Raw genomic sequence first — 27847 nt, 5'->3', positions numbered from 1 at the left:
TTTGGGAGCACAAGTGGGAAGTAGTTATCCCATAAAGCAAAAGAGAGCCTCTACAGGGAGGAGGGTGGGCTGCATGTCAATCTATGAAAGATACCAATATTGGATAAAGTGGTTACAGGTAAGTAAGCTATAGTTTATTACTGGTCGTGTACTTTTGGAGCTTGAGGACTTTCTGGATTCACTATGCTGTGCATTATTCCACCATCTAGTAGTTTGGTACAGAATTGTAGTCATTTCTCTTTTTTTTCGTGGCCCAGGTGGGCGTCGAAGTCCCACCATTTGGTGTCCTTCGTGACGTCGGCACGCTTCCAGCAGAAGCTCCCACCTTTGGTCTTCATCTTAGGATTCTTTTTTCTCTTATGTTATCCTTGTTTTTCCTCTGAATTCTTAAGTCTTTTCCTCTTTAGTCCACATCCTTCTTTCACATCTTTCTGGCGGAGGAGGGTGGGTTCACTAGTGAATCAGGAAAGTCTCCAAGCTGCAAAACTACACCGACAGGTAAACTATACGTTTTGCAACGTGAATCTTTCAGGATTCACTATGCTGTGCATAGACTTTGTAGCAGTTTGTCCTTATTGTGGTGGCTGGGTGGAAGGAGGCCTGGTTACTGAAAATGTGTTGTAAGACCTTCTGTCCCACTTGAGCTTCTTTGTTCATTTGGATATCCACACAGTAGTGCTTAGTGAACGTGTGCACTGAAGACCATGTTGCAGCTTGGCAAATGTCTTGGATTGGTGTGTTCGCTAGAAAAGCAACTGTAGCGCCTTTCTTCGTTGAGTGAGCACGAGCTGCTCCTTGTAACTGTTGCCCAGCTCGTGTGTGGCATAGTTGAATGGCTTGTCCGATCCATCGTGCCATGTTTTTCTTGGTAAAAGGTCGTCCCAAGAAACTGCTTGCGAAGGAAACAAAGTTGCTTTGTCTTTCTGCACTCCTTTTTCCTTTCTATGTAGTGCATCACCGCCCTTCTGGCATCCAGTGTGTGCAGCGCTCTCTGTGCTTGTGGTTGGTTTTGGGAAAAAACTAGGTATTTGGATTGTTTGGTTGATGTGGAACCAAGACACCACATTTGGCATGAAAAGTGGGACTGTTCTCATAGCAATCCTATCACTGTTTATCTTCAGGTAGGGCTCTTGAAGTGTTAGCGCCTGCAATTCACTTACTCTCCGTAGTGATGCGATAGCTACTAAGAAGGCCGTCTTTAGAGTGAGCATGTGCAGTGTAACCTTGTGCATGGGCTCAAATGGTGCCTTCATCAACTGGATCAGCACGTTGAGGTTCCATGCTGGTGCTGGTATTCTGTTCAGAGGTGCGATTCTCTTCGCCCCTTCTAGCAATCTTTACGACTTGGGAGGTGAAGAAGCTTTTCCCAGTTACTCCTCTAATGTGAGCCTCAATCGCCGCTAAGTGTACCCTTAGGGACGTGTAGCTTAATTTGCTTTGCAGCACATATGTTAAGTATTTTAGCACTGTTGGCTAACTTGTGATTTCCTTGGCAGTTATTCCCTAATGCACCATTCTGAGAATCTCTTCCACTTTGCTACGTAGCATTTCCTTGTGTTGGACTTCTTGCCTCCCGGGGCACTGCTATGGTGCTCGCCAGTAGCTTAAGTGTGCAAACTCTAGGTCTTCAGGAGCCATGTTGCCAGGCGGAGGCTCTCTGGGTCTGGGTGTAGCACCCTTCCGTTCTGCATTGCTAACAGGTCGCTACACTTTGAGAATTTGTGTGCTGGTGCCTGCGCAATCTCCACAATTTGCGAGAACCATGACTGTCTGGCCCACTGAGATGCTATTAGTATCAGTGACATGCAGCTGATCCTGCATTTGCTGAGTACCCTGTATATCCGTGAGATTGGGGCAAAAGCGTATGCAAATGTCTGACCAACTTATCCATAGCGCATTCCCTTGTGACCGGTGGTCTGGTTGCCTGGGAGCGAAGTGTTGGCATTTTGCATTTTGGTGTGTTGAAAATAGGTCGATTTGCGGTGTACACCACTTCCGGAATACCTTCTGTAATTCCTGTTGGTTGATCTCACATTCGTGGGATGCAGACGCCTGCCTGCTGAGTCGGTCTGCTTCCACGTTGTCCTTCCCTGGGAGATGTATTGTTAGTAGGTCTATCTTTGGAGGGATGGCCCATGTCCATATCTCCTGTGCTAGCCTTGATAGCGCTACATACTGTGTTCCTCCCTGCTTGTTGATGTAGAACATGGTTGTGGTGTTGTCTGTCTGGATCAACATAACTACACAATGAACCGGGGGTCTCAAAAAGATGGCATCGAATGCCAAAAAATAAAGGAAAAAGAAGTGTAAACAGGAGTATTATGAAAAACAGGAGACCCTTAAGCAGAGCTTGGATTCCCATCAATTACCTTAGTGATCAGTATTATCATCTGGTCAGCCTCCCAATTGAACGATATACCTCTTGACCATAGAGGCTATTTTCTTGGGAAAACTCTTTCAAGTGCGTCAAAAAGGGAGAGCCAGAAACAAGAGAAGTACAGAGTGTGTTTCTTCAAAAAAAATGTCATGATCACAAAGGACTTCACAAAAACCTCAAAGAATCTGAGAAAGGGTTCAAGACTGTCTTTCCTTAGTTGAAGGTGTAGAGGGTAAGGATAATGCAGGCTCTGAGAAGCCTGCTTTCACCTTTTTTTAATCCTTGCCCTCAGGAGAGAGTTTGAGATGTTTTCTCCCCTCTCCAAAGTGACCCTCTTGGGACCTAGTGGTTATGAGGCCTTGAAGATCAATCTCTCTTCCTCTGAAAACGTTCTGATGTTTAGATGTCTGGAGCCAAAATAGCTCCCACCCTCTATCCCGTAGAGTTTTTGAGAAGAAAGTGGGATACATTTTGCACGGTCTTACCTTGTGATTGGGATGGAGACAGTATATACAATACTTGTGTGGATTATCCACATTTACTCTTTCTACCACACATCTTACATGGGCAGAAAAGGCTTTTCTTGTCAGATATACTGGAAAGTTGGTAATTCTGGGATAAAATCTAGTAGAGATGTAAAAATAACAGAGTAGAACTCAGTGAGACTCCCATCAAACACAATGTGCAGTGAAAATCCGCGGAAAACGTCCTCTTCTGGGAGTGTTCCAACAGCTGATAGGTTGCACTCAAAGTTTGGTCTTTTTTTTTTTTTAAAGGACAAGAACTAGGCTATTAAATTCATTGCCTATGGCCATTATAGCCTAAGTTATTTGTCAATTACGACTTCATTGCGTTACCATGGGACTCCTATCTCGACGATTAAGAACGATTCAAGCAGGAGAATATATAAAAGTTATGCCAATACTGGATATGCCTATTGTACAGGGCCAAGAACTTGTTGGGTTAAGTTCACAGTTTAGACGTGCATACAAACTACAAAAGCCTTACAAAATATTTTCTGTTTCAACTAAAATAAGAAAGGAACATACCTTGTATATTAAAGTACTAATTAACTTGGTCTCAAAGATATATCCCAGTGGAATCCAATTAAGAAACCTGAGCAAGGTTTCTAAAGTTGCATGAACAAGTGGTGCGTTTTGTGAATTTTCCTGTAAAGAAACCATTAAATAGAATTGTGATAACAGTTTTGAAAACATTCATTATATCTAAAAAGATGCCACATGGCAAATAAAAGTATTTCAATTGCAGATTAAGATAGTGGCATTTTATATTCAAACATCTTTATTAAATTTGGTAAAACATAGGAAAACACTAGGAAGTTAACTGAACACAGTAAATGGAGTGTAATTGTGGGTAACAATTACACGTTAATTCAGTAATGCACAATCAAGTTTAATAAAAAAAAAAAGAAGTAAGATCAGCAAACTTTCGAGCAACAGTAAATCAGATGGTTAGATAGCTGCACAAACAGATACACGTAAAGGCCCATTGTTCAGGGTTCAAATGGGGTTCTAGAGCCAATTGAGAATTCTGGGTATTCTCTACAGATTGCCTCCACTTGAGCCAGGCAAATCTTAATTTGCTTCAAGGTAGTTTAGTACTAGCCATGAAATTGTGCAACTTGTGCCATATTGATGTGGATCTGACTTTCCAGGGAGAGGCCTATTGAGGGTTATCAGCACCACTGATATCGGAAAGTCAGTTTTAACAAGTGGCAAACTTGAGGCTGCAAGTAATTTCTTTTTAGTTTGTAAGGATTTGTTTACAAGCTAGATTACATAGGAGATTTAACAGATGCTTAACTATCATGATGGATGCGAGTGTCAAGGGGACCCATGAGAAGGTAATGCTTATGTTGGTTGCATTTGAAAGAGTGATTTAATAAATTCAAAGATTTATCCAAAACGTTGAAAGGGTAGGGCAGTAGAAGAGCATATGGTAAAAAGCAAATGTTACCGTTTCAACAAGCGGGAAACACTGCTGAGCACTGGCGGGAGACCCTTCAGGGAAGGGAGTCTCGACTCTAGGATCGCACGCGCTGAGCTAGCACCACTCGACAAAGGGACACCACACTGTAGGTTTCAGGAGAACGTATTCTTTATATCTCAAGTAAATGGATCTTTATGATCCGCAGGATTCTTATGTACAAGTATCGCAAGGGCTCAAAGAGTCTCCGTAGGGATTTGGGTAGCAGGACAGTCTTAATGTTCAAGATAGATGCAGGTGCGTATCCGGCGCACAGCTCTCAATCCTCGAACTGGGGGATACGAGTAGATCTTGGGTCCAGCCGGACGAGGATAGTCTCTGAGCTGCGACCACGTCCGCAGGGATCGATCAAGGATGTGGCAGTTCTTACGGTCTTAGGAGAGCCGCAAACAAATCAGCAGGGCTCAGGTGTTCTCAAGGTTGCGAGGGAGCCGCGACCACGTCTGCAGGGCTCACATGGTTTCGGGCAGAAGTCCTTCTCTGCCAGGTAGGAGCCGCGACGATGTCAGCAGGGCTCTCGTAGTTCCAGGATTCAACTAACTTGATCGTCCCAGAGCACCCCTTGATATAGGACTGCTCCTCTTTGATGTCCGGAGTCCTCACATGCAGAGGTCTTAGCACCTGGGGGCCGCTTGCTGGGGGTTCCTCCCACGCGGCCTCTTTCATCCTTTCAAGTTGGGTCTGGAGGGATCCCAGACTCACAGCAGGCTTGTAGCCAGCCCTCAGGGAGGCCGGATGGGCGATCGAAACGTATCTCTCGAGGGGAGGTGGGAGGTGTGATCGAACTACTCCTCCCTCTCTCGCTCACGGGGAGCGCTCTACCCCCCCAGCCGGGTATGGCGCGTCTAGGGCCGAGGTCGTGCTGGGGCCGGAGCGGGCATCTTAGGTGCCGGGGAATGGGCACCAGGGACCTTTGGGGCCTATAGGGTTTGGGTGCGTCCGAAACCGGGCAAAGGGAGGGGGAGGACGGGGAAGTCCAGTGTCGTGTGTGGTGATCATGGAGGGAATGGTCGGGTAGGCCGTGATAATCATGGGCCTGGTGTGGTGCACGGGTCAGGGTTGGGTCAGGGAGGACCACGCCACGAGGCCGGGTCTAACATAACTGGACTAAATCTGGAGCGTACTCTTTCTGCCCAGATACACAGGAATGCGACATCCGCATCAATAGCGGGAGACTTGCCTGGTACCCTACCACGTTCAGGTACCTAGGTATACACATTTATAAAACCCCACCTGACATCTTGGAGGGAAACCTGACTCGGGCTATCTCCTCCCTGCGTGCACAGATAAACTTCTGGAGAACCCTTCCTCTAAACGTGCCTAGCCGAGTTGCACTGACAAAGATGATAATCCTACCTAGACTGTTATATTATTACGCAAATATTCCAGTATATGTTCCGACCCAGGTGTTTCGGGAGCTGGAAACCTCGCTCCGAACACTCATCTGGAACACCGGGAGCCCTCGCGTGGCGCTGACAAAGCTCTATATACCCACAGAGGCTGGAGGCCTTGCGGTTCCCAACCTGGAACTGTATTACCTGGCTGCACAGATGCAATGGGTGACGGGATGGCTGAGTGGCAGAAACTTAGGTGATACTGCCACAGAGGATACGCTCTGGACATATACGCAGATCTGCACGTTATTCCACCCCCTGACCAAAACTCCCTGCCCGCCGCAGCTACACGTGGTGGTAGCTCGCAGATGTTTTCTGCGTTGCTTGAAACTAACCCGTGAGGTAAAGCCCTACGCCCCGGCGCTTCCATTACTGGGCACGCGCCGAGAAGGCAGAGTGGTGACTGAGGCTATGCTGGAGGGATGGGCGCAGGCGGGAGTGGAGACACTAGGCGACCTATACGCGGACGGCGTCCTGCTTCCCTTTGAGGCGATGACCAGAGACAAGGGCCTACCAGCAGGGCAGTTCCTTCTCCATGCGTCCGTAGTGCGCACTCTTCCACGCCCTTGGGGAGACACGACTGAGGAGCTGCAAACACACCACTTCATACAATACCTCCATGTTATGGGCAATGGATCCTATGTAATCCACTGGCTGGCGCAGGCTCTCCTAATGCACACACAACACTCCACCCAACAGCTGCGAGACACGTGGGCGACGGATCGGGGGAGGGTATGGACGGACAAAGAGTGGGCAATGATACTGGCTGGCCCAGTTAATGTCCCTCGCAACTCCCGCTGAAAACTATACAATTTTATATATTTCACCACGCATACCTATCGCCGGATAAAATCAATAAATACTTCTCGATCACCATCACAGCATGCCCACGATGCTCCCTGGTCGATGCAAACATACTACACATGCTCTGGGCCTGCCCCAACATACACGTACTGGACTACAGTGACTGCCCTACTATGACAGAGCCCTGGCGAAGACCTGCCGCACACATGGGAGGCTTGCATCTTGGGACTCTACAAGAGGACGTAGCTCAATAGGGTGCCGGCTAGATTCCGGGACTTGGGCCTTGTCACAGCCAAACGCTTACTCACCAAACGCTGGAAGAAGAGCGAGCACCCGCAAGCCAAACACTGTTATACCTCTTGACAACTGGGCAAGAGCGGAAAGTGCCGTACTGCACAGGGAGGAGACGACGAGGCACAGGAAACTCCCCATTGCGCAACTCTGGGACGATACTCTGAAGTCCTTCCAACAGGCGAGTCTAGATCAGAGAATCACTTAGATTATACCTCCCCTCAGGCCGGCCGTGGCCGGTAGCTGTGACAGACAGCCTCATGCCCCCATCGACACCCCGCCATATTAGATGAGTGAATGACATAACCGATACCCACGCTAAGAGGCACCGCTGCAGAGACGCAGCATCACCGCCGCCCGAGACCCCTGCCCCTACAGCACTGATATTTCGATACCTGCTGGGCACCTCTGGGCCGATCTCCCCCCCCCCTTTTCCTACCCCCCCCCCCCCCCTCCGAGAAAGGCCCACGCTCCACTAGAATCCACACGCCACATGTACCTGCCACGGATTCGGTGGCGCACGGACATACTTTGACACTCCTATAGATCTATTAGCCCTTTACCCTCGCCACCCCTCCCCCCCCCTTAAGTTATATCCATACTTTTTTTTTTCTTCTTCTTCCCATGCCTCACTCACAATGTTGGTGAACCTTTTCCTCTTATTTTGCCCCGACCACAACTTCCCTTTTGGTTCAGTTTGGATGTCAAGGCAGTTTTACCTGCGACATGCCTGTTATACAGTTATGAATATTATATTAGTTGCTGATACCCGAATTCCCCCGCAACGTTCTTAATATGATCATACAACGGGGGACACATTACATATTGGCTGACGGGAGTGACCTGGGGAAGGCGTGCAACTGCAAGAACATGCCGCCCCACAACACATCTCATCCCCACACCCCGAGTTACACTGCTAATAGCACCATACGACATCGCATTCTCCGGCAAGCACCTTCTTTCTCATATGTTCGGTCAGTTTTGCAACAAGAACTGTGATATGTGTTCAACGACTCAACATGTATAGTCGCTGCACTGTATTGTCGTTATGGTGTTAGGCAAGTTATATGTACCATCACCTCATACGAAATGCATACTCGTGTAATGTAAACGAATACTGCAAAACTAATAAAAGATATTCAAACAAAAAAATTATAGTGGTTGAATCCTAATAGGGGATTATAGGAAGCTGGCTCTGTAAAATACAATTCCAAAGTTAGGTATAGTGTGAACAGTGTCCATTGGATCTTCAGAGGGTCACAGGTGCTCAAGTAGATAATACTAAAAGCTTTATTTGTGGTAGTGTGGTTGAGCAGTTCGACCAAATGCTTAACAAAGCCCTCTGATAAGCCTCTGCACACAGAGTTATAGCTACTCTACAGTTGTAGTCAATTACATTACATAACCGTGTCCGACAGCACTGCTAAATAGCAGTGCCGGGCACATCAAAAATTGTGAAGGGCTGGCCTCACACACCACCAGGTGTCATGCTTTAGGTTAGGCAGCCCTCGCTCTCTAAAAACCTGGTTTGATAGAGAGCGGGCCTAATCCTGAAGACAGGGAGGCACTAATTATTTTAGTGGGGGTCCATGTGAATAGTGAATTAAAAATTAATGTACTACCCCAAATTGCATTTAATCATAGGATAGATTACTTGGTATTAAAATCTGGCATGGGGGGGATTAGGGGAACTATTACCCCCATCACCACTGTTACGGTCATCGACAAGTTTCAGCCCATGGCTCTAGTGAGTCTGCAGCATTCTCCAGGACAAGCAGACGGGCTCCCTATTTAGCAATGTAATATTAAAGATTGAATTCCTGTTAGGGCCACCTCTGTCTACCTCTAACCTAACGTGTAGTTCTTAGATACCTGTGGATATATAAGGAAAATGCTACTTACCAGTATGCATCTGTTCTTGGCATGCAGAGCTGCAGATTCACACACTATGCATAGACCGTCATCTGGTGTTGGGCCCGGATGTTTGCAGTTTGTTATTGTCTTGGAAAAGTTGTTGGAAGTCACGAGATAGGTGACTCCTCCTCTGGACAATAGTGCGCATGGGCATCAACTGCATCTTCAGATTGTTTTTTCGCCGAGAAGGGAAATTATGGAGTTTTGTGAGACCAGAAAGATGTCAATGTATGCTGTGTCTAAATAAGATTATACTGGAACAGATAAAGGTAGCCAGGGAGGTGGGTGGGCGTGTGTGAATCTGCAGCTCTACATGCCAAGAACAGATGTATACTGGTAAGTAACATTTTCAGTTCGAGGCATAGGAGCTGCAGATCACACACTATGCATAGATTGCATAGCAGTACTTTCCCTTTAGCAGCGACCACTAGTATCTGTTGCAGTAGTTTGAAATAGTGTTTTGAGTTCAGCTTGGCCCACACTAGCTTGGTGTTTTGCTTGCACATCTACACAATAGTGTTTTGTGAATGTGTGCGGTGTAGACCATGTAGCTACTTTGCAGATATCTTCTAAGGGAATGTTTCCTAGAAATGCCATGGAAACCCCTATTTTGCGAGTGGCAACTCTACAGATTGGTTGAAATGGAATGGAGAAGCAATCTTTAAAAGGAATTTAGGATTTGTTGTGAGAACAACTTTTGTTATGATGGAGTTGTAAAAATAGTTCTTGAATAATTAGTGCATGTAGCTCACCGACTCTTGAGAGATGAGATAGCCACAAGGAAAGCAACTATCCATGTAAGAGATTGTAGCTCACGTTTATGTAGAGCTTCAAATGGAGAACCCAAAAAACTTGTGATGACTAGGTTTAAATTCCACAGAGGAGAGGGTGGTACCCTGGGAGGAATTCTTTGGAGGCCTTCCATAAACCTTTGAAGGCAGGTACTCTGAAAAAGAAAAATGTCTGTTTTGCAAGTAGGCTGCTATGGCAGCAAGATGTAATTAATTGATGTATAAGCTAGATTACATTTTTGAAGATATAGTAGGTAACATGATGTTTTGGATAGAAGCATTTAGAGGATTGATTGTGTTATTGTTACAGTACATTACAAATCCTTCCCACTTAGCTGCGTAGCAGGCTCTAGTGGTTGGGCGTCTAGCTTCTTTGATGACACTCATAAATTCAGGTGGAAGATTAAGTTAACCAAATTCTAAGATTTCAGGAGCTAGCTCGCTAGGTTGAGCTGTGCTGGATCTGGGTGTCTGCTCACTCCATGGTTCTGTGTTAACAGTTGTGGGGAGAGATCGTTTTTGATGGGGAACTATTGATAGTTCCAGCAAGGTTGTATACCATGGTTGTCAAGCCCATGTTGGAGCAACTAGGATCAGTGTTGGTGATTTTTGTAGCAGCTTCCGTACCACTAGTGGAATGAGTGGGCGAGGCGGAAAAGTGTACGTAAATCTGCCTGACCAGTTCATCCAGATCGCATTGACTTTGGACATGGCTGGGGATATCTGGTGGCGAAGCTTGCGCATTGTGTTTAAATGTGTGGCGAAGACATCTATCTATGGATGCCCCCACATTTGGAAAAACGGTTGAATGACTTGTGGATGAAGTTCCCACTCGTGGATCTGTTGTGTTTGACGACTCAACACATCAACCATCTGCTTCTGTATTCCTGGAAGATGTTGGGCTAAGAGGAATATGTTTTGAGGAATTGCCTGTGAGAAAGTGCCATCTTTCTTGCATGGTATGCCCCCACTTATTGCTGAATTGCTGATGTGCTTTGACTGAGTGTGCCCTATGCTCCCGTCAATCAGGTGCCCAGGGCCTGTGTTCCTTCCCTAAAACTGTGTTGAAACTGAAACCCAATTGGCATCTCTGGTCACTTGTCAGCCCCTGGTAAATAGTACCCAGGGCATTGTAACCAGAGAAGACCCCTAAGGGCTGCAGCACTTATTGTGCCACCCTTAGGGGCCCTGTACCCTGACACACACACTGACTTTGTTTAGTTCTGCACCAAGACACTCAGCCTGCAAAGAGTCAACATGGGACACATCCCTGAGTGCCATGCCCACAACCACACTGCCCTGGCATCCATCAGTCACCCCTCTAGCTGGGTGCAATATGCCAGTGGTGTGGGCACAGGTGCATGAGCCCTGTGCCCGTACAGTACCCAGGGCCATTCCTAGGCACTGTAAGTGCAGTGCTGCCATTAAGAGTATATGATGCTGGGAGATTGTCATTACGAACTCCACAGCAACATGATTGCTTCACTGAAGACTGAGAAGTTTGGTATCAAACTGCTCAGCACATTAAACCCGCACTGATGCTAGTGTGGGATTTAATGCCAGAGGGAAACTTCGAGTTGCCCCCTGAACCTAACCTACAATACATGTCTTGTCTGAGACGCTGCCTAGGCTGCTACACAGCAGACATGTTGCTGGACCCCTGGGTAGAGAGCCATTTGCTCTCCTGGGCCAGCAACAATGCAATTCCTGGGTGAGGTGCTAGTTCTCCTCCCCCAGGATGGGAAGGAAGCTTCAAAGGCATGCCACCTTTGTGAGCTTCTCCAGACCACTTGCTGTACCCAGCAACTGGCCCCCACCGGTTCTGACCCCGATGATAACGGGAAGTGGCGGGAAACCCTACATGAGGAAAGGGGGTGTGCCAGCCTGTGTCAACTCCATCCCTCAGGGTGGGAAGGCAAGGTGAAGCACAATTCCGGGTTCCGGCCACTTGAGGATGGGGAGCCCTGTTCAATCCGATAGGCTCCTGCCTCCCTCCCACAGGAGAGGAGCAGGATAGGGGGTGTACTCACCCCAGGACAGGGACCCATTGGTCCCTGCCCTTACCCTACCTGTAACACCCCTAAATGTAGTGTTTAGGGGCACCCTGAAGCTTCCTTCCTCAGATCCAGATTCAAAAACAAGAAAGAAGATCAAGAACACCTGCCGTGCAGCTGCTAACAAAAGGAGGACACCAACTGACTTGACCCCAGCCCTACAGGCCTGTTGATCCTTGAACCTGCTCCTGCTAAATCCCGGCGTCTCCTGCGGACAGCAACCTTGAAAACCCTGGAGGACCTGCCTGCCTTGAACCTCTTAAAGACTGAGACTCCCATGAGCAGTGGTTCTGCTCAAACAGCAATCCCCCTGGTGCCAGCCAGGATCCGCGTATCCAGCACACTCTGCACCCTTCGAGCCCGGCCTGTGCCCGAGTGGACAAATACCCTGAGGACGTCCCCCCGGCGATTGGGACCTGGAATCCAGTGCCCAAGGACCCTCAGACGACCTAGACGACGCCTGCAGACTCACAGCAAGGGACCCCTCCAATCGCAACCAGCAGAGGGTAAGATTTCCCGACGTCAAAAGACACCCCGGCACCCAGCGCCCCACGGCCCCCTGTGCCCTACTCCTTGGTGTCTATCTATCCTCCAAGATCCCAACTTACCCCTCAAAGTGTTTGTTGCTCAGGAAGGATCTCCACCCCAAGCCTGCAGCCTTTGTTCACCTTCCAAGTTCTTCGTTGAATAACACTGAGCGGCCGACAGCTCAAAAGCAACCAACAGCCCGAGTGCCCCTGGCAGTGCAACCTTGGTCCTAACCGAATTCCCCATTTGCTCTGAGCAAGTGACCAGGAGCTCAGCTCCCACAGCTGCGTGGTTTGCTTGCCAGCAGCCACCAACCAAAGGCCCCCTCCCTTTCATTGGAGAGGCAGGGGGCCTACCTCTACCTCTGCACCAGGCTGCCCCAGTGCCGATGAGGATGTCTCAACTACACCTACCTGACCCTGGGAGACCCCTTAGTCTATGCCTAGAACCTTAACTCTGCCAGTCGACAACTTAGTGCCAAAACTGATAACTCACTTTTCTTCCATAGGGTAACATTGACTGGTTGCACTTGGAAATTCTTCTAAATGTGGAGTTTTGAAACTTTAAAATATTCACCTAAAATCAGCTAAACGACAAATTCCGATGTACTCACCTGTTATCAGGAGATAACCCAGTGCTGCATCTTTTAGCCCAGCACTGACTCTGAAAAGTAATCTTAAACCTTACTTACCAGTAACTTGTATTTCCTTCCATGAGAACACATTGTCTGGTTTTCACCAGAAAAGTTTTTAAGTGTCGATTTTAACACTTCAAATATTCCTTAAAAATCGCCTCTATGACTTAAAACTTATTCTTTCAACTGTTTACAAGAGATGCACCAGTGCTGGATCCAGGATCCATCACCGAGTAAGAAAAAGTAACAATAATACTACTTACCTGCTAAGTGAATTTTCTCCCGTAGGATAACATTGGTGATTCCAAGTGAAAAAGTTTGTCACCTTTTAAAATACAATAATATTCCTTAAAAATCACGACAGTAACCAAAACTTGTACTCAACTGTTTACAGGAGATGTCCCAGGACTGAATCTAGGATCCAGTCCTGTAGTTAGAAAAGTAGTCCATAAAGTAACGAATTGCATTTAACAAGAAATTCACATTGAGCTCAATGTTGCATTGTATTTGAAATTGTGTTGCCCATTGAAACAACTATTATACTTAAAAAGTCTATTGCCCATTTGCAAATTATTTAAACTAAAGTAATTCATTCTTAGAAAGTATATTTTGATACATTGTTGGTTCTTATATAAAACTATATATTTTTATACAAAACATTTGGCCTAGAGTTCAGTTCTTGAGTGTGTAAGACCATTTGCTGACTGTGTACAACAAATACTTTACACTGTCCTGATACTGCCTCACTGCTCGACCAAGCTACCACTTTAGAGAGTAAGGTTATAGCTAACTTTAGCCTCTGCCAAACCTCTGGGGACTGTGGACTCTGGACTTTGTATACACTGTACCTTACTTTGGTCCAGTATAAACAGAGCCACTATCTTACATTGCCTATCTCCATATGCTCTGTGCTAGTTGAGAGAGCTGCAGAGAGTGCGTTCCTCCTTGTTTTTGTAGAGAATACATTGCTGTTATCTTGTCCGGACTAAAACAGCTTTGTTTGATTCAGGTTTCTGAAATGCTTTTAATGCCATAAATATTGCCAGTAGCTCAAAATGATTGATGTGGAGTAGCTTTTGCTGTGGTGTCCACCTGTCCTGTATGGTCTGATTTAGTAGATGAGTTCGCCAGCCGGTGAGCGATGCATCTGCTGTTAACACGATTTGTGGAACCGGCTCTAGGAACGGTCGCCCTTTGGAAAGGTTTTGGGTGTTTCACCACTGCACAGAGCGATGTGTATGGCCGTCCACCAACACCAGATCTGTTAACTGACCTGGAGCTTGCTTCCACTGACGTGCTAAGCATTCCTGTAATGGGCGCATCTGGAATCTTGCGTGAGGTGCTATGAATATGCAAGAGGCCATCATCCCTATTAGATGCATAAACACTCGAACTGGCAGAGTGTTGGTGTTGAAACTTCGTTATAAGGGCTTGCATGCTTGCTGTCCTGGCCGGATTGGGACATGCAAGACCTTTTGAAGTGTCTATTGTGGCACCTAGATATTGTTGGATGCGGGATGGGTGGAGGTGAGATTTTGGGAGATTTATTGTGAACCCTAAGTTGTGAAGTAGTTAGATTGTGGTGTGTGTGCGATTTACACGTAGAGTATGTGACTTGGCTTTTATGAGCCAGTCGAACAAGTATGGAAAGACATTAATTTGTTGTCTTCTTAACCCCTTCCACGCTCATGACGAGCTGGGCTCGTCATGGTGTAGCCTCCTCGCACGCTCATGACGAGCCCAGCTCGTCATGAATAATGGAAAAAGGGGGATCCCAGCACCGGGGGGGAAAACGCATAGCAGCCAAGTGGTTAAATGGGCTGCTACCACTGCTAGACATTGTGTGAGTGCTGTGGTAACTCTGAATGGGAGAACTTTGAATTGATAGTGCTGCCCGTCCACTACAAACCGAAGAGATTTGCTTTGACCAGGGTGAATGGGAATGTGGAAGTAGGCGTCCTTGAGATCTAAAGTGGCAAGGAAGTCACCTTGTTTGAGTAGGGGAAGGATTTGTTGAAGAGTGACCTTGTGAAAGTGGTCTGATTGTATGTATATGTTTAATGGTCTGAGGTCTAAAATGGGACTCAGGGTTCCATCATTTTTTGGAATTAGAAAATACAGGGAGTAAACTCCTGTGTTTTGATGGTGAAGAGGGACTGGCTCTATTGCATGTTTGTGCAGTAGGGAAAGCACCTCTTGTTTTAGAAGTGTTAAATGTTCTGTTGACATTGGACGCTATTTGGGTGGTATATTGGGGGGAGCAGCAGTGAGCTCCAGGCAATAACCAGATTGGATAATCTGTCTCACCTACCTGTCTGTGGTGATGTTGTTCCAGACCGGTAGGAACTGGTTTATCATCCCCCGACTAGTGTAAGATGGTCGGGGGGGGGGGGGGAAGGGGAACTTACAGTTATCAGGTGGTGGCTGTACAAGTATTAGTAGTTTTTCCTCTACCTTGGTTGTTATTGCCCTTATAGCCTCCTCTGTAATAGCCTCTGGCAGAAAAGGTTTGTGAGGGACTTTTATGTGAAGTGGAGGCATTATATGTGTTGAAGCCTCTAGAGGCGCCCCTATAAGAGCAGCGGCGAAAGGAACTTCTGGGAGCTTGCAATTGCAAGGCTCCTATTGATTTGGCGGTGTCAGTGTCTTTTTTCATCTTCTTTAAAGATGAATCCACTGTTGGCCCAAAAAAGTGTTGTTGGTCAAAGGGTTGGTTCAGTATAGTAGTTTGAACATCTTGTTTAAACCCCGATAGTCTTAGCCAGTCATGCCTGCGTAAAAGGACACTGGTATTTACGGCTCAGGAGGCTGTATCTGCGGCATCTAGAGCACACCGAATGGAGGTATTAGGTAAAAGCTTATCTTCCTGTATAAGATCATGGGCTTTTGTTTTATCTTGATCTGGAATGTGTTGTAGTAGAGTCTCTAACTCGTCACAGTGTGCCCGATCATATCTGGCTAGTAGAGCCTGTGTGTTGGCAATCCTCCATATGTTGGCCGCTTGTGACGCTGTTCTTTTGGCAGATGAAACCAAGAGTTTTGATTCTTTGTCAGGTGGTGGAGCATCCCCTGATGTTTGAGAATTGGCCCTTTTCCTAGCGTTTGAAACCACCAAGGAATCTAATGGAAGCTATCCCTTAATGTATGTAGGGTCAGTTGGGGTCGGTTTTTACTATTTTTCTGTTCTAGAGTGGAGTACTCTAGCTCTTACCGGGTCTTTCAAGACTTCGGGAGAGTTTTTAATTACCCCATTTAACATTGGTATAATAGAGGTGGTCCTTTGAGATGTTGCAAAAGTGTCCATGAGGAAGTCCTCTTCTATGGGGTCTGTATGTAAATTAACCCCATGGTATTGTGCAGCCCTGTGTATTAGTTGTGTGAAGCCTATAGTGTCCTCTGGAAGGGTATGGTCTAGGACAGATGTCCTCTTGTGGTACATCAGGAACATCTGGTGTGCCATAATTGTCCCATGGATCAATTGGGCTGTAAGGAATAGGCCTTTCTAGAGGTTCATTATCTCCTTCGCCACCAGTGGTATCATCCTCATATGGAGGTGGAGGAGATTCATTTGGTATTGGAGATTGAACCGGAGAAATGTATGGTGGAGCAAGAGGTGGAGATGGGCTCCTTAGAGGAGAAGTAGCAATGTCTCTTCTTTAGTGGAAGTGGAGATGGTACAGGTTTATCCATTTTCCTTTTGTTGGAAGGACTAATCCTGAGAAGATCTGTTTCTGGGTCTATTGCCATAAATTTTTGTGTAGGATCAGGCTGAAAAAGCTGTTCATCTGAGCAGTGGTGTTTCGGTGCCGATTGTTTGGGGTCCGAATGCTTATGCGGCACAGAGTGGTTTTAGGCTCCTTTGGCTTGGTTTGAGAAGGTTTGGTTGGTTGAAGTCTATGGAACCGATGGTTTGAATGGCTCCGATAATTTTTGGGGATCAGAGGTGCCAGGTGTTTTTTGAACTGGTTGTTTTTTCAGTTCAGATGTTTTTTTGGGATCCGAAGGTTCGGTAGTGAGTTTCCGAACCGGTGGCTTCCTTGTTTGAGGATTCTTTCGGATCCGAAGGTTGAGTCTCTTTTGGTTTCGGTGCCGAATGCACAGGTGTCAGACCAGGCTTCGGTGCGAAGACAATGGTAGTCTTTCGGTTTCACTTTTGGTTTGTCCTTGGCCGGTGCAGAGGATGGGGTCTTAGCACTGAGGGCAGGCTCACTGGATCCAGAGTGGCCTGAAGGCTTGACTGTGGACTTCTTCGCCGAGCCAGACGGCGGGGCTTGTGAAGTTGTCATGGTGTGCACTTGGGCCCGAAGGTGAAGGTGTTACCAAAGCTTTTGGGTGGGTGGGGTCGACGTCAGTACTTGCGACAGTTTGTCCCGGAGTCATGTCTTCGAAGTTAGATTCTTAGGCCTCCGAATCAACAGTTATACATGCCAAAAAAAGATGCTTACTGGGTAAGCAGCATAATTCGTTTGAGGTATGTGTGCTGTAGACAGTTTTTGCATAGGCTATATAGCAGTATTCTCCAAAAGCGGTGGCTAACAAGTAGGTGTTAGAGGTTTGAAAAAGTGTAATTAACACTGCTTGCCCTTCATTGGCTTGTTGACATGCTAACACATACACACAGTACAGTTTGGTAAATGTGTGTGTTGTGGTCCTTGTTGCTGCTTCACAAATCTAAGATATGGGGATGTTAACTAAAAAGGCCATAGAAGCTCCTATTTTATGAGTGGAATGTGCTCTAGGAAGTATAAAGTTCTTTCAGCTTTAGCATAACAGGTTTAAATACATATAACAATGGATCTTGCAATACCAGATATGGAAATCGGATTGACTGAGATATAGCAAATGCAACAAACTTTTTTTGTTTTATGAAAATTCTTTGTCTTTTCACTATAATACGATAGTGCTCTTCGGACATCAAGAGTATGGAGAGCAATTTCTGAAACAGAATCAGATTGAGGAAAGAAAAGTTAACTAAACTGATTGGGCGATATGAAAAGCAGAAACCACTTTGGGAAGGAATTTTGGGTTATTTTATGAAGCAGAAAGAAGGGTTCTTCCAAGGTTAATGCTTGTAGCTCACCAATTCTCAATAAAGTGATCGCAATGAGGAAGGAAACTTTCCATGAAAGAAACTGTAGCGGACAGTGGCGTCCTCCTTTTGCGCCATTACACAAGTGATTTAAGCACAAAATTCAGATTGTAAACTGATGCTGGAGACACCCTTGGTGATATTACCCTCATAAGGCCTTATATAAAGGCTTTGATCACTGGAACTTTAAACAAAGATAGATGGTGCCTATTTTGCAAATATGTGGCTAATGCCGCAAGATGCAATCTAATGGAAGTGAAGGCAAGACCAACACGCTGTAAATGCAGACGGTAACGTGTGACATTTTGAATAGAGGCATCTAGTGCAACAATATTGTTGTTGGAACAATATATAACAGACCTTTTCCATTTTGCAGCATAACATGCTCTAGTAGTAGGCTTCCTTGCTTCCTTAAGAATACTCATACACTCAGGTTGCAAGTAAAGAAAGCCAAATCGTGACTTCAGGAGCCAAATCACTAGATTGAGCTCCTTGGGATTTGAGTGAGTGACTTCTCCATGGTTCTGAGTGAGAAGGCTGGAATTGAGATGCAGCTTTTGATGTGGAACTACTGACAGTTTTAAGAGTGTTGTGCATTACAGCTACCATGGCCCACGTGGGACCCACTAGAATCAGTGTGAGATGTTTGCCTGAGCCTCCGAACCAGATATGGAAGGAGAGGGAGAGGCAGAAAGGCATGGGCAAAGATCCCTGACCAATTCATCCATTGGACATTGACTTTCGAGAGAGAGAGGGTGTGGGAACCTGGAGGCGAAGTTTGGCCATTTAGAGTTGTCCACTGTGAACGGATCTATGTGTGGGGATCTCCATTCTTGAAAGTATGGAAGGAAACCTGGGGATGAAGTTCCCACCCATGTATTGGGTGCCCAGGACCTGTGTTCCTCCCCTAAAACTGTATTGAAGCTAAAACCCAATTGGCATCCCTGGCCATTTGTCAGCCCCTGGTAAATGGTACCGTAGGTACTGAATATGCTACTTACCAGTATGCATCTGTTCTTGGCATGTAGGGCTGCTAACATTCATATCTTAGCATTAGATCGCCGCCTAGTGTTGGGCTCGGATGATCGCACATTGTTGTCCTGGAAGAGTCTTCGAAGTATCCTGAGATAGGTGGCTCCTAAGGGCTGCAGCACTTATTGTACCACCCTTAGGGGCCCTGTACCCTGACACCCACACACTGCCTTTGCAGGCTGAGTGTCCTGGTACAGAACTAAACAAAGTCGACATGGCACACATCCCCGTGTTCCATGCCCACAAACCCACTGCCCTGGCATACATCAGTCACCCCACTAGCTGGGTGCCCTATGCCAGTGGTGTGGACAGGTGCATGAGCCCTGTGACCCTTCAGTACCCAGGGCCATTCCTGGGTACTGCAAGTGCAGTAATGCCATTGAGTATATGGTGCTGAGAGGTTGTCATTACGAACTCCACAGCACCATAATGGCTACATACACTGGAGAATGACAAGTTTGATATCAAACTTCTCAGCACATGAAACCCACACTGATGCCAGTGTGGGATTTAATGTGAAATGCACTACAGAGGGCATCTTAAGAGATGCCCCCTGAAACCTAACCTACACCCCACGTCTTGTCTGAGAGGCTTCCTAGGCTGCCAAACAGCAGACATGTTGTTGGACCCCTGGGTGGAGAGCCCCCCGCTCTCCTGGGCATGCAACAATGCACATCCTGGGGGAGGTGCTAGGTCTCTCCCCCAGGATGGGCAGGGGGAACCTTCAAAGGCATGCCGCCTTTGTGAGCTTTTCCGAGACACTTGCAGTGCTCAGCAACTGGCCCCCACCAGTTCTGACCCCAACTCTGGCGGTAAGACTGGTGGGAAAAACTAAGTGAAGAAAGGGCGTGTGCCAGCCTGTGCCAACTCCACCCCTCAGGTGGGAGAGGCGAGGTTGAAGCACAACTCTGGGCTCCGGCCATCTTGAGGATGGGGAGCCCTGCCCAATCAGAGATAGGTTTCTACCCCCCTCCCACAGTAGAGGATCAGGATAGGGGGTGTACTCACCCCAGGACAGGGACCTATTGGTCACTGCCCTTTCCCTACCCATAACGCCCCTAAATTTAGTATTTAGGGGCACACTGAACCTTCCTTCCTCAGATCCAGATTTCGAAACAAGAAAGACCAAGAAGACCAGCAGTGCAGCTGCAAACAAGGACAACACCAACTGACTTGGCCCCAGCCCTACAGGCCTGTTGATCCTTGAACCTGATACTAACAAATCCTGGCGTCTCCTGCGGACAGCAACCTCGAGAAACCCAGAGGACCTGCCTGCCTTGACCCTCTTGGAGACTGGGACTCCTGTGAGCAGTGGTTCTTCTTAAACAATACCCCTGGTGCCAGCCAGGAACCGCGAATCCAGCCTACCATGAACCCGCCGAGCCCGGCCTGTGCCCGAGTGGACAAAGACCCCGAGGACGTCTCCCGGCGATTCTGACCTGGAATCCAGTGCCCAAGGACCCTCTTCAACGATCCAGACGACGCCTGCAGCCTCAGAACCAGGGATCCACCCCAACCGCGACCAGCAGAGGGTAAGATTTCCCGATGCCAAAAGACACCCCGGCCCCTTGTGCCCAACTCCGGCGTGCGTATCTACCCTCCAAGATCCCAACTTTCCCCTCAAAGTGTTAGTCGCTCCAGAAGATCCTCCGTCCCCGAGCCTGCAGCATGTGTTCCCTTTCCAAGATCTCCATTGAATAACATGGAGGGCCCGATGGCTAAAAACTACCCTGCACCCAGCCGCCCGAGTGCCCCTGGCAGTGCAACCTTTGTCCTATCCTACTTCCCCATTTGCCCAGCTCCCACAGCCGCGTGGCCTATCAATACAAGCCCTACCTGCAGATACCTGTGTGTCAGCAGGTAGGGCTCTTGAAGTGTTGGTGCCTGCAACTAACTTACTCTCCGTAGTGATGGCCACTAAAAAGGCCATCTTTAGCGTGAGCATGTGCAATATAGCCTTGTGCATCGGCTCGAATGGTGCCTGTAGGAGAGTAGGGTCTGCAATCCTATGATCACCCAGATTTTTGCTTTTTGCTTCACTGGTTTACGACTTTCCCTGGCTGTGGGCCTGCTAATCAGACCCACAGCCTAGCTGTTCTCTCTATCCCAAATTGTACCCAGGTACTGAATTGGCACTGGGCCCTCTCTAAGTCCCTGTACCCAGGGCTGAGGTGCACCCAGGAGTCTCCCAGGGGCTGCAGCATGTATTATGCCACCCCTGGGCTGACTAACTAAATCAGACACAACTGGCTGCTTGACAGCTGGGGCAAGGTGGTGTACTCACCCTCTGCTATAGATATAGTATTCCTATAGCTAAACCTAAATGGACACACAGATCTCCTATCAGTCACTCCTATGGCAGGCCTTGACAATCCTGAAGGCAGAGTGCTTGGAATCGTGTGAGATGGTGCTCTGGCATGAGCTGAGCCCGTCTGCGGCTTTCGGGATCTATCCCTTAGCCGTTTCCATGATATCGCATACCATATACTCTTAAGTGCATTATAATCCTCGCGGTTATATGCCAACTCTGGTATCGCTTTATCAAAACATGTCGAGTAAGGTGTCATACGAATTGGAATACTAACCCCTCGCCAATTTTGGTGACGGGGTTAGCATTCCACCCTTCTAGAGGGACACGACATGTTGGTAACCTGTAACCCCGGTTAAAGTCAGACATCGCCTCAGCTCCACAAGATGGATGCTGCCACCGAGACACAAGTCTGCCCTCCTGTTGCTGGGAGTCCTCCCAGCGCAGGGGGCAAGGACAAAGGGTTTCCTGTCAGGGGCGGTGCCAGCACCGTCCCAGACAGTATTTTGTGTATCCTAGGTAGGCAGGGCTTTAGAGGAAGGTGACTGCAAGTGGCACCCCGGTGCTCACTATGCATAGGCCGGCTTGAACCAGTTCCAGGGGCACACCAGCCCCTGAGCTGGGGAAAAGCCCGCCAAAGGAGAGGGGTGTAACCACCCCCCTCCTAGTCCCACCCATAGGGCAGGACTTAGTCGCGTGCCAGCCCCCTTTTGCAGGATAAAGGTAGGAGCAGGCCCCCTTCCAGATTAGATCTTTGAATCCTGAAACTACTTTCTACGAAAGGAACTCTCGACTTCTTCTCAAGATTTCTCCCTTGTGACTAAGGAGTAGTCACCCTGCAGCAGCAGGCACCAACCAAGCATCGCGGTCTGCTGTAAGTCTCTCCTCCGGATCAAGACTGCCCAGCACGACGAGAACCGGCTTCCCTGGCACCTCTGACCTCAACCTGCATCATCAGTCCAGCTGTGATCCGTGGGTGTGACGAGACCTCGAGGGACCGGCCATCTTTAAAGACTGCACGACGCTTGTCCAGCACGACCACCGAGTGACCCTCGACTGAGTGCTTTGGGGTAAGAGTAGCCCCGACCCTGAGCAGCTCCAGCACCGAAGTTCAGCCCCCCTGCATCCACGAGATCTGCGTGGGGCCCTTCTGCTCTTTGCTGCTCACCGCGTTGTCCAGGTCACTTGCCCGTTGGCTAGTGGCCCTTTTACGACGCTTCACGACGACAAACACCGCTGGTCTGGTTGCTCCAGACTAGCCCTTGCTCCCCTCCAACAGAGGAGCACCCCGGACCCTCCTGGTCCACTCCAGACGCCATTTTAAGTCCACCGCGTGGGCTTGCCTTTGCCAAGACTTGTTGCCCCAATCCTGGGTCCAGCGACGTCGACAGCAGACACCTTCGTGGGACAGCTCGCACCTCCATCCTGGTCGCCGACAACACCTCCTGGTCCGAGAGACTGCAGAGCCCAGCAGCGCCCACTCACCTGGTCGGGGTGACTTCCTCCGGTGCCATCCTGGTGCCCACCTAAATCACTGGCTAGTGATTCAGAACTTGGTCCCCCTCTGCTTACAGGTCTTCTTCCCTGATCCAGGCTTGGATCACCACGAACTTCTTCACTGGCCGCCTGCCAGCAACTTCTTTCTTCAGGCTCCTGGTTCTTCAACGAGGGTTTCCGACGCAACTTGAACCCTATGCAGCCGCAGCCCCTGGGCTAGGTAAACTGAGTACTCCGGTGCTCCAGCATAGTCCAACACTCCAAGTGTTCGGATCCACTCTGGTTTTCGACCCACCTAGTCGGGTTCGCCCGAGAACAGTAACTTTGCAATTGCTAGTATCCATAGACTTGTTCCCGCATTACGCGTGAGAGTTCCCACTCTGCACACGGCGTCCCTAGGCCTCCTGCTTCAAATCCAAGGGTTTAGCATCTTAGGCCTAGCGCTTCTACAGTCTAGAAAAGTATTACTTACCTGCTAGTAATTTCGCATTCCACTTGTACAGTATATGGTTTTTCGTCGCCCTCGGGCATTTGTGTAAATTGTGCGACTTTAAGTATTTTTATAAGAGTTTTGTTGTGTGCTTAGCTCCCGGTCTCATAAAGAGCCAGGGTAGTCTTGTTAGAAATAAATATACATTTATTTTCATAACAACTTGTGTGGTGTCCTTTCACTTGGTGTTCAAGGGTTATATGTGATGGTAAAACAGCTGGCTTTACACGCCCTTTAGAGTCTTAGCCTTAGACTGCTCGTATCCATGCTACTAGGATAGCTGGTCTATAAGGTTGACTTACAACCAATCATCAATAAGGGTTGTCTGGACTGATACATAGTGATCACTAGAATAGTGAGCACTGAATATCAGGTCAACTTCTCACAAGTAGTACCTCTTGCTAATAAACTCTGTGGGTACCACAGACATTTCACTTGTCCTGTGCAGCTGCTTGCTGCCTCGGTCTTTCAAGAGTTGGACAGTCCTGCTATCCAAGGCACAGCTCTTTCCTAGAGGGTCCCCCTGGGTCTAAGTGTTCAACCTGGTAAGGGTCAAGCTCCATGGGCTCAGTTCCCTCTGGGGTGTCCAAGTCCTGTCCCTGATGAGGGGTCCTGATCCTCTTGCTGTACTGAAGCTGGATCCCAGTTGTTTTAATCTTTCTCTTGGAAGGTTGTGCCATACTGTCAGGCTCCAACACTTTTTCACCCCGTCTTTTGCTCTGTTGTCTTGTTCTTACACACACACACCAATTCAAGGTTATCCAGCATTGCTGCATGGATTTTCAGTTCAACCTTAGCCCATGCTGAGGTTTCCAGGTTATTGCCAAGCAGACATGCAGCTGGTAGCTTTGGAGAGGCAACTACCTGTTTCAGGCCAGTAACACCTCCCCTCCCCCAGTCTGTCGCCATTGCATGGTTAGTGGTAACACTGTCAGCATTGGCGACTGGGTAAGTTCTCCCAATCAAGTGCAACTCAGGGGAAACCCCAGTGTCTCTCACCATAGTGACACTGGCACCTGTATCCATCAGAGCTTCTATCCTAGTTCCATTAATCCAAGAGTATTGTAAGTACTTGAAGTTGGGTGGCCAAACAGCTAATGTAGCAAAATCAACTTCCCCTTCTGAAACTAGAACTGCTTCAGTGTGCAACCGATTTGATCTTGGCACACTGTTGATCCCATCGGGAGACTTGCTACCCAAGGAGTAGCTGTAGTAGGATTAGGGGCCTTCTTGTTTGGGCAAGAAGCATCTCCAGTTAAGTGTCCCAACTTCTTACAGTTACACCAGGACTTCAAAGGATCAAAGTTCTTTCCCCTGTACCAAATATTGGACTAGGAAGATTTCAGGAACCAACCCCCTGAAAAGGTTTTTGGGACCCTTTAGAAGAATTAGGCTTTTTATTTTAGGGATACTCACCACCTTTCCCCTGGGGAGGTTTTTTAGCCCCTTTCTTTCGGCCACCCCCAGTGGTTGTCTTGGTCACTAGTCTTGACCCAGTGATCTGCCTTTTTTCCCAATTCTTGGGGAGAAATTAGACCTCGGTCTACCAAATGCTGATGTAACTTTTCATTAGTGCAATTACTTAAAATCTGTACTTTCATAAGCGGATCTTAAAGTCCATTAAAATCATGCACATTGTGTCCAGTTAACCAACCATCTGGTGTTTTAAATCAGTAGTCTACAAAGTCAACCCAGGATTGGTTTTGTGAGTCCCCCTGAATCTATTTCTATATTCCTCAGTTGTGATTCCAAATCCCTCAATCAGAGTTCTCTTCATGTGGTCATAAGATCCAGCATATGCCCCACTAAGGGTCTGGAGTCTGTCTCTGCAGTTACCAGAGGGCAGTTCCCAAAGGAGCGGCCCCCAGCGTTTCTTTTTCACTTTTCTAATTTCACAAGCCCTCTCAAAGGCTGTGAACTATTTTGTGATATCACTCTTCATACATAGGCACAATCCATTTTAGGATCATAAGATTGCTCTTTATCTTTATAAAGTAAATTGCTGCCACCATTGATTGGTGCTAGGCCCAACTCTGTTCTTTCTTTCTAGAGTCACCAACCTGGTCTCTAGATCCAGTCTTTTGATCAGCCTTCTATTTCCTTATTGAGGCGGTCCTTCAAGTCCTCAGTAGTGCCTGACCCACCTGTGCGGGACCTAAGTACTGAGAAGTCGATTCTTGGGAGTCAATGATACTTGGACCCGTTTCTCCCTAGGAAGTGGAGGGAGTTCATCCACCAGGTTATTCCCTTCCCCTCCTTCATCTGACTGGTCTTTACCATTTTCAGATGGGTGGTCCTTAGCATACACAGCCAACAGCTCCCAGAGCTTTTGTTTGGTGGGATGGGCCCCATGGCTAGGTTTAAGTTTGCATAGGGACCTTACTTCTTTGAAAGACAAGTAAAGTTAAAGGGTGAGGTCGAGCTCCTCAACCAAGTCCTCCATGGCATTGTGGTTATTTTCACTAACAGCTGGGTTCTTGTTTTGAGACATTGTTAAATAAAAAGCTTATAAACCCTCTAACCCTAGCTAAAGTGATTTTTAGGTTCCTAACATTCTAAAGGGACTTTACCAAGGCCCTAATGAGTAATTTTGCAAAAAATGCCAATTTGAAAAATCTGAATTCTAAGACAATTTAAGAGTTCTGTTGTGTGATCAGGTGGTAGCCAAGTAGTCCAACAAATGCAGAGTTGTATATCCCATTGCTGATTCACCAATGTAGGAAGCTGGCTCTGTATATACTATACCAAAGTGAGGTATAGTGTACAGAGTCAAGTGGATCCTCAAAGGTAGGCAGAAGTAAAGTTGGATAGCACCTCATTCTCGATGTGTGGTAGTGTGGTCAAGCAGTAAGGCAGTATCAGGGGACAGTGTTAAGCATTTGTTGTACACACTCAGTCAGCAAATGAATTCACACATGCAAAGACAACTATAAGCCCATTCTTTTAGTATGAAAATATTTAGTCATTTTATTTGCTATAACCTAGCAAGCCTGGCACAGGTAAGCATGAAATACTTTACAGTAGTAATGCAGTTTGTAAACAGTTTGAATTGCAACTGTATATGCACTTTGTTTTGACACAGTATGGCTTCAGAGAAATGCAATACTTTATAAATACCGTACATAGACTTGAATGGGCTTTTCAGTAAAATTACACGCAAGTTACTTTTGAGATTATTTTTCTTACTCAAAGTATTATACCTGGATACTACTCTGGGACATTTCCTGCAAAAATGTAAGTAGAATCGTTTTTGTTTGTTAGTGCAATTTAAAAGAATTTAAGGTTTTCAAACTCCATACTTCGTCACTTTTCAAAGAAAAACAGTCAATGTTATCCTATGGAGGAAAATAGGCTTATCGGTTCAGGGTGCTGTTTTGACGTCGGCGCCCTGTTGATTTCAATGAGGAACCTCCGGATTGCTAAGACACAGCAGGGTTGGGTCCGAAGGTGTTCTGGGTGCGACTAACTCTTCGAGAGTAAGTTAGGAAGTTAAGAGTTGGTTAGGCACAGTCGGTTTGGCCACCCAAGGCTGTGGGGAGTCGAGTGCAGGGGTGTCTTTTGGAGTGGGATCTTCTTACCAGCTTCTGCTCGCATTTGGGGGGAGCTTTAGAATTTAGGCTGCTGGAGTTGGCTTGAGCATGTCTGGAGTCGCAGGATCTCTGGTCAGTATCGCTGGGGAGGAACTCCTAGTGGTGTTTGCCCATTCGAGCTCGGGACGTGGGGGTAGCAGAGTGGGGTGGATTTGCAGTGTCAGGCCTGAGCCAGAGGTTGCAGGTGAACAAATCCGGTGTTCACGGGTGACAAAGTCTTTGTGGTTGAAGGCAGGTAGGCCCCTCTAGGGTTTGAGGTTGCTAGCTACAGGACACACCAGGATTTCACAAGAGCAGGTTACAGGTGGAAACAGGTCGGTATGGCTGGGGCCAAGTCAGAGGGCCTCTTGCTCTAGTTAGCTGCTGCACAGCTTTTCGGTGCTTCTTCTAGTTTCTTCTCATCTGAAGCAGCAAGGTTCAGGGGTGCCCCTAAATACTAGATTTAGGGGTGTTACAGGTAGGTAAAAGGTAGGGACAAATGGGTCCCTTTCCTGGGGTGGGTACACCCCCCATTATGCCACCCTCCAATGAAGGGGGGCACAAGCTTGTCCCCGTTTGGCTGAGCCCCCCAATCTGCAAGATGGCGGGGACTGAGCTGTGCTTCACCTTCCCTCCCCCACCTGACGGGTTGAGTCGGAAGAGGTGGCCATACCTCTTCACTTGTTTTTGCCTCTGTTTCTCCCACCCAAATCGGGGGTCAGAACCAGTGGGGACCAGTTGCTGAAAGCAACAAGTGGCCTGGGGTAGCTCACAAAGGCGGCAAGCCTTTGAAGCTGCCCCTTCGTGAACCTTGCCCATCTTGGGGGAGGAGGCATTGCACCTCATCCCAGGATGTGCATGGTTTCAGACCCCAGAGAGCAGGAGGCTCTCTACCTACGGGTCCAGAAACATGTCTGGTGGTGGCAGCTAAAAGCAGCCATTCAGCCTGGACACTAGTGGTGGGTTAGTTTTCAGGGGGCATCTCTAAGATACTCTGTGTGCATTTGTCATCTAATGCCACACTGGCATTAGTGTGGGTTTAATGTGCTGAGAAGTTGGATACCAAAC

At 47.6% G+C, this 27847-nt stretch overlaps 1 protein-coding gene across 2 annotated transcripts in view; it reads right to left on the bottom strand.

The window, feature by feature from the left end:
- XPO1 (exportin 1) overlaps positions 1-27847 on the bottom strand; it is a 960241-nt gene that overhangs the window by 596950 nt on the left and 335444 nt on the right. For both annotated transcript variants that reach the window (XR_013596235.1, XM_078649290.1), the window contains exon 9: positions 3427-3546. Coding sequence is in view for 1 of the 2 variants with exons in the window: in XM_078649290.1 (XP_078505416.1) it covers positions 3427-3546 (120 nt within the window). In the remaining variant the exon portion in view is untranslated. The remainder of the gene's footprint in view (positions 1-3426; positions 3547-27847) is intronic.

Source organism: Lissotriton helveticus, chromosome 6, assembly GCF_964261635.1.
Source record: "Lissotriton helveticus chromosome 6, aLisHel1.1, whole genome shotgun sequence".
NCBI classification, from domain to species: domain Eukaryota; kingdom Metazoa; phylum Chordata; class Amphibia; order Caudata; family Salamandridae; genus Lissotriton; species Lissotriton helveticus.
The sequence above is the reverse complement of the archived record's forward strand: the minus strand, read 5'-3'. Positions and strand labels throughout refer to the sequence as shown.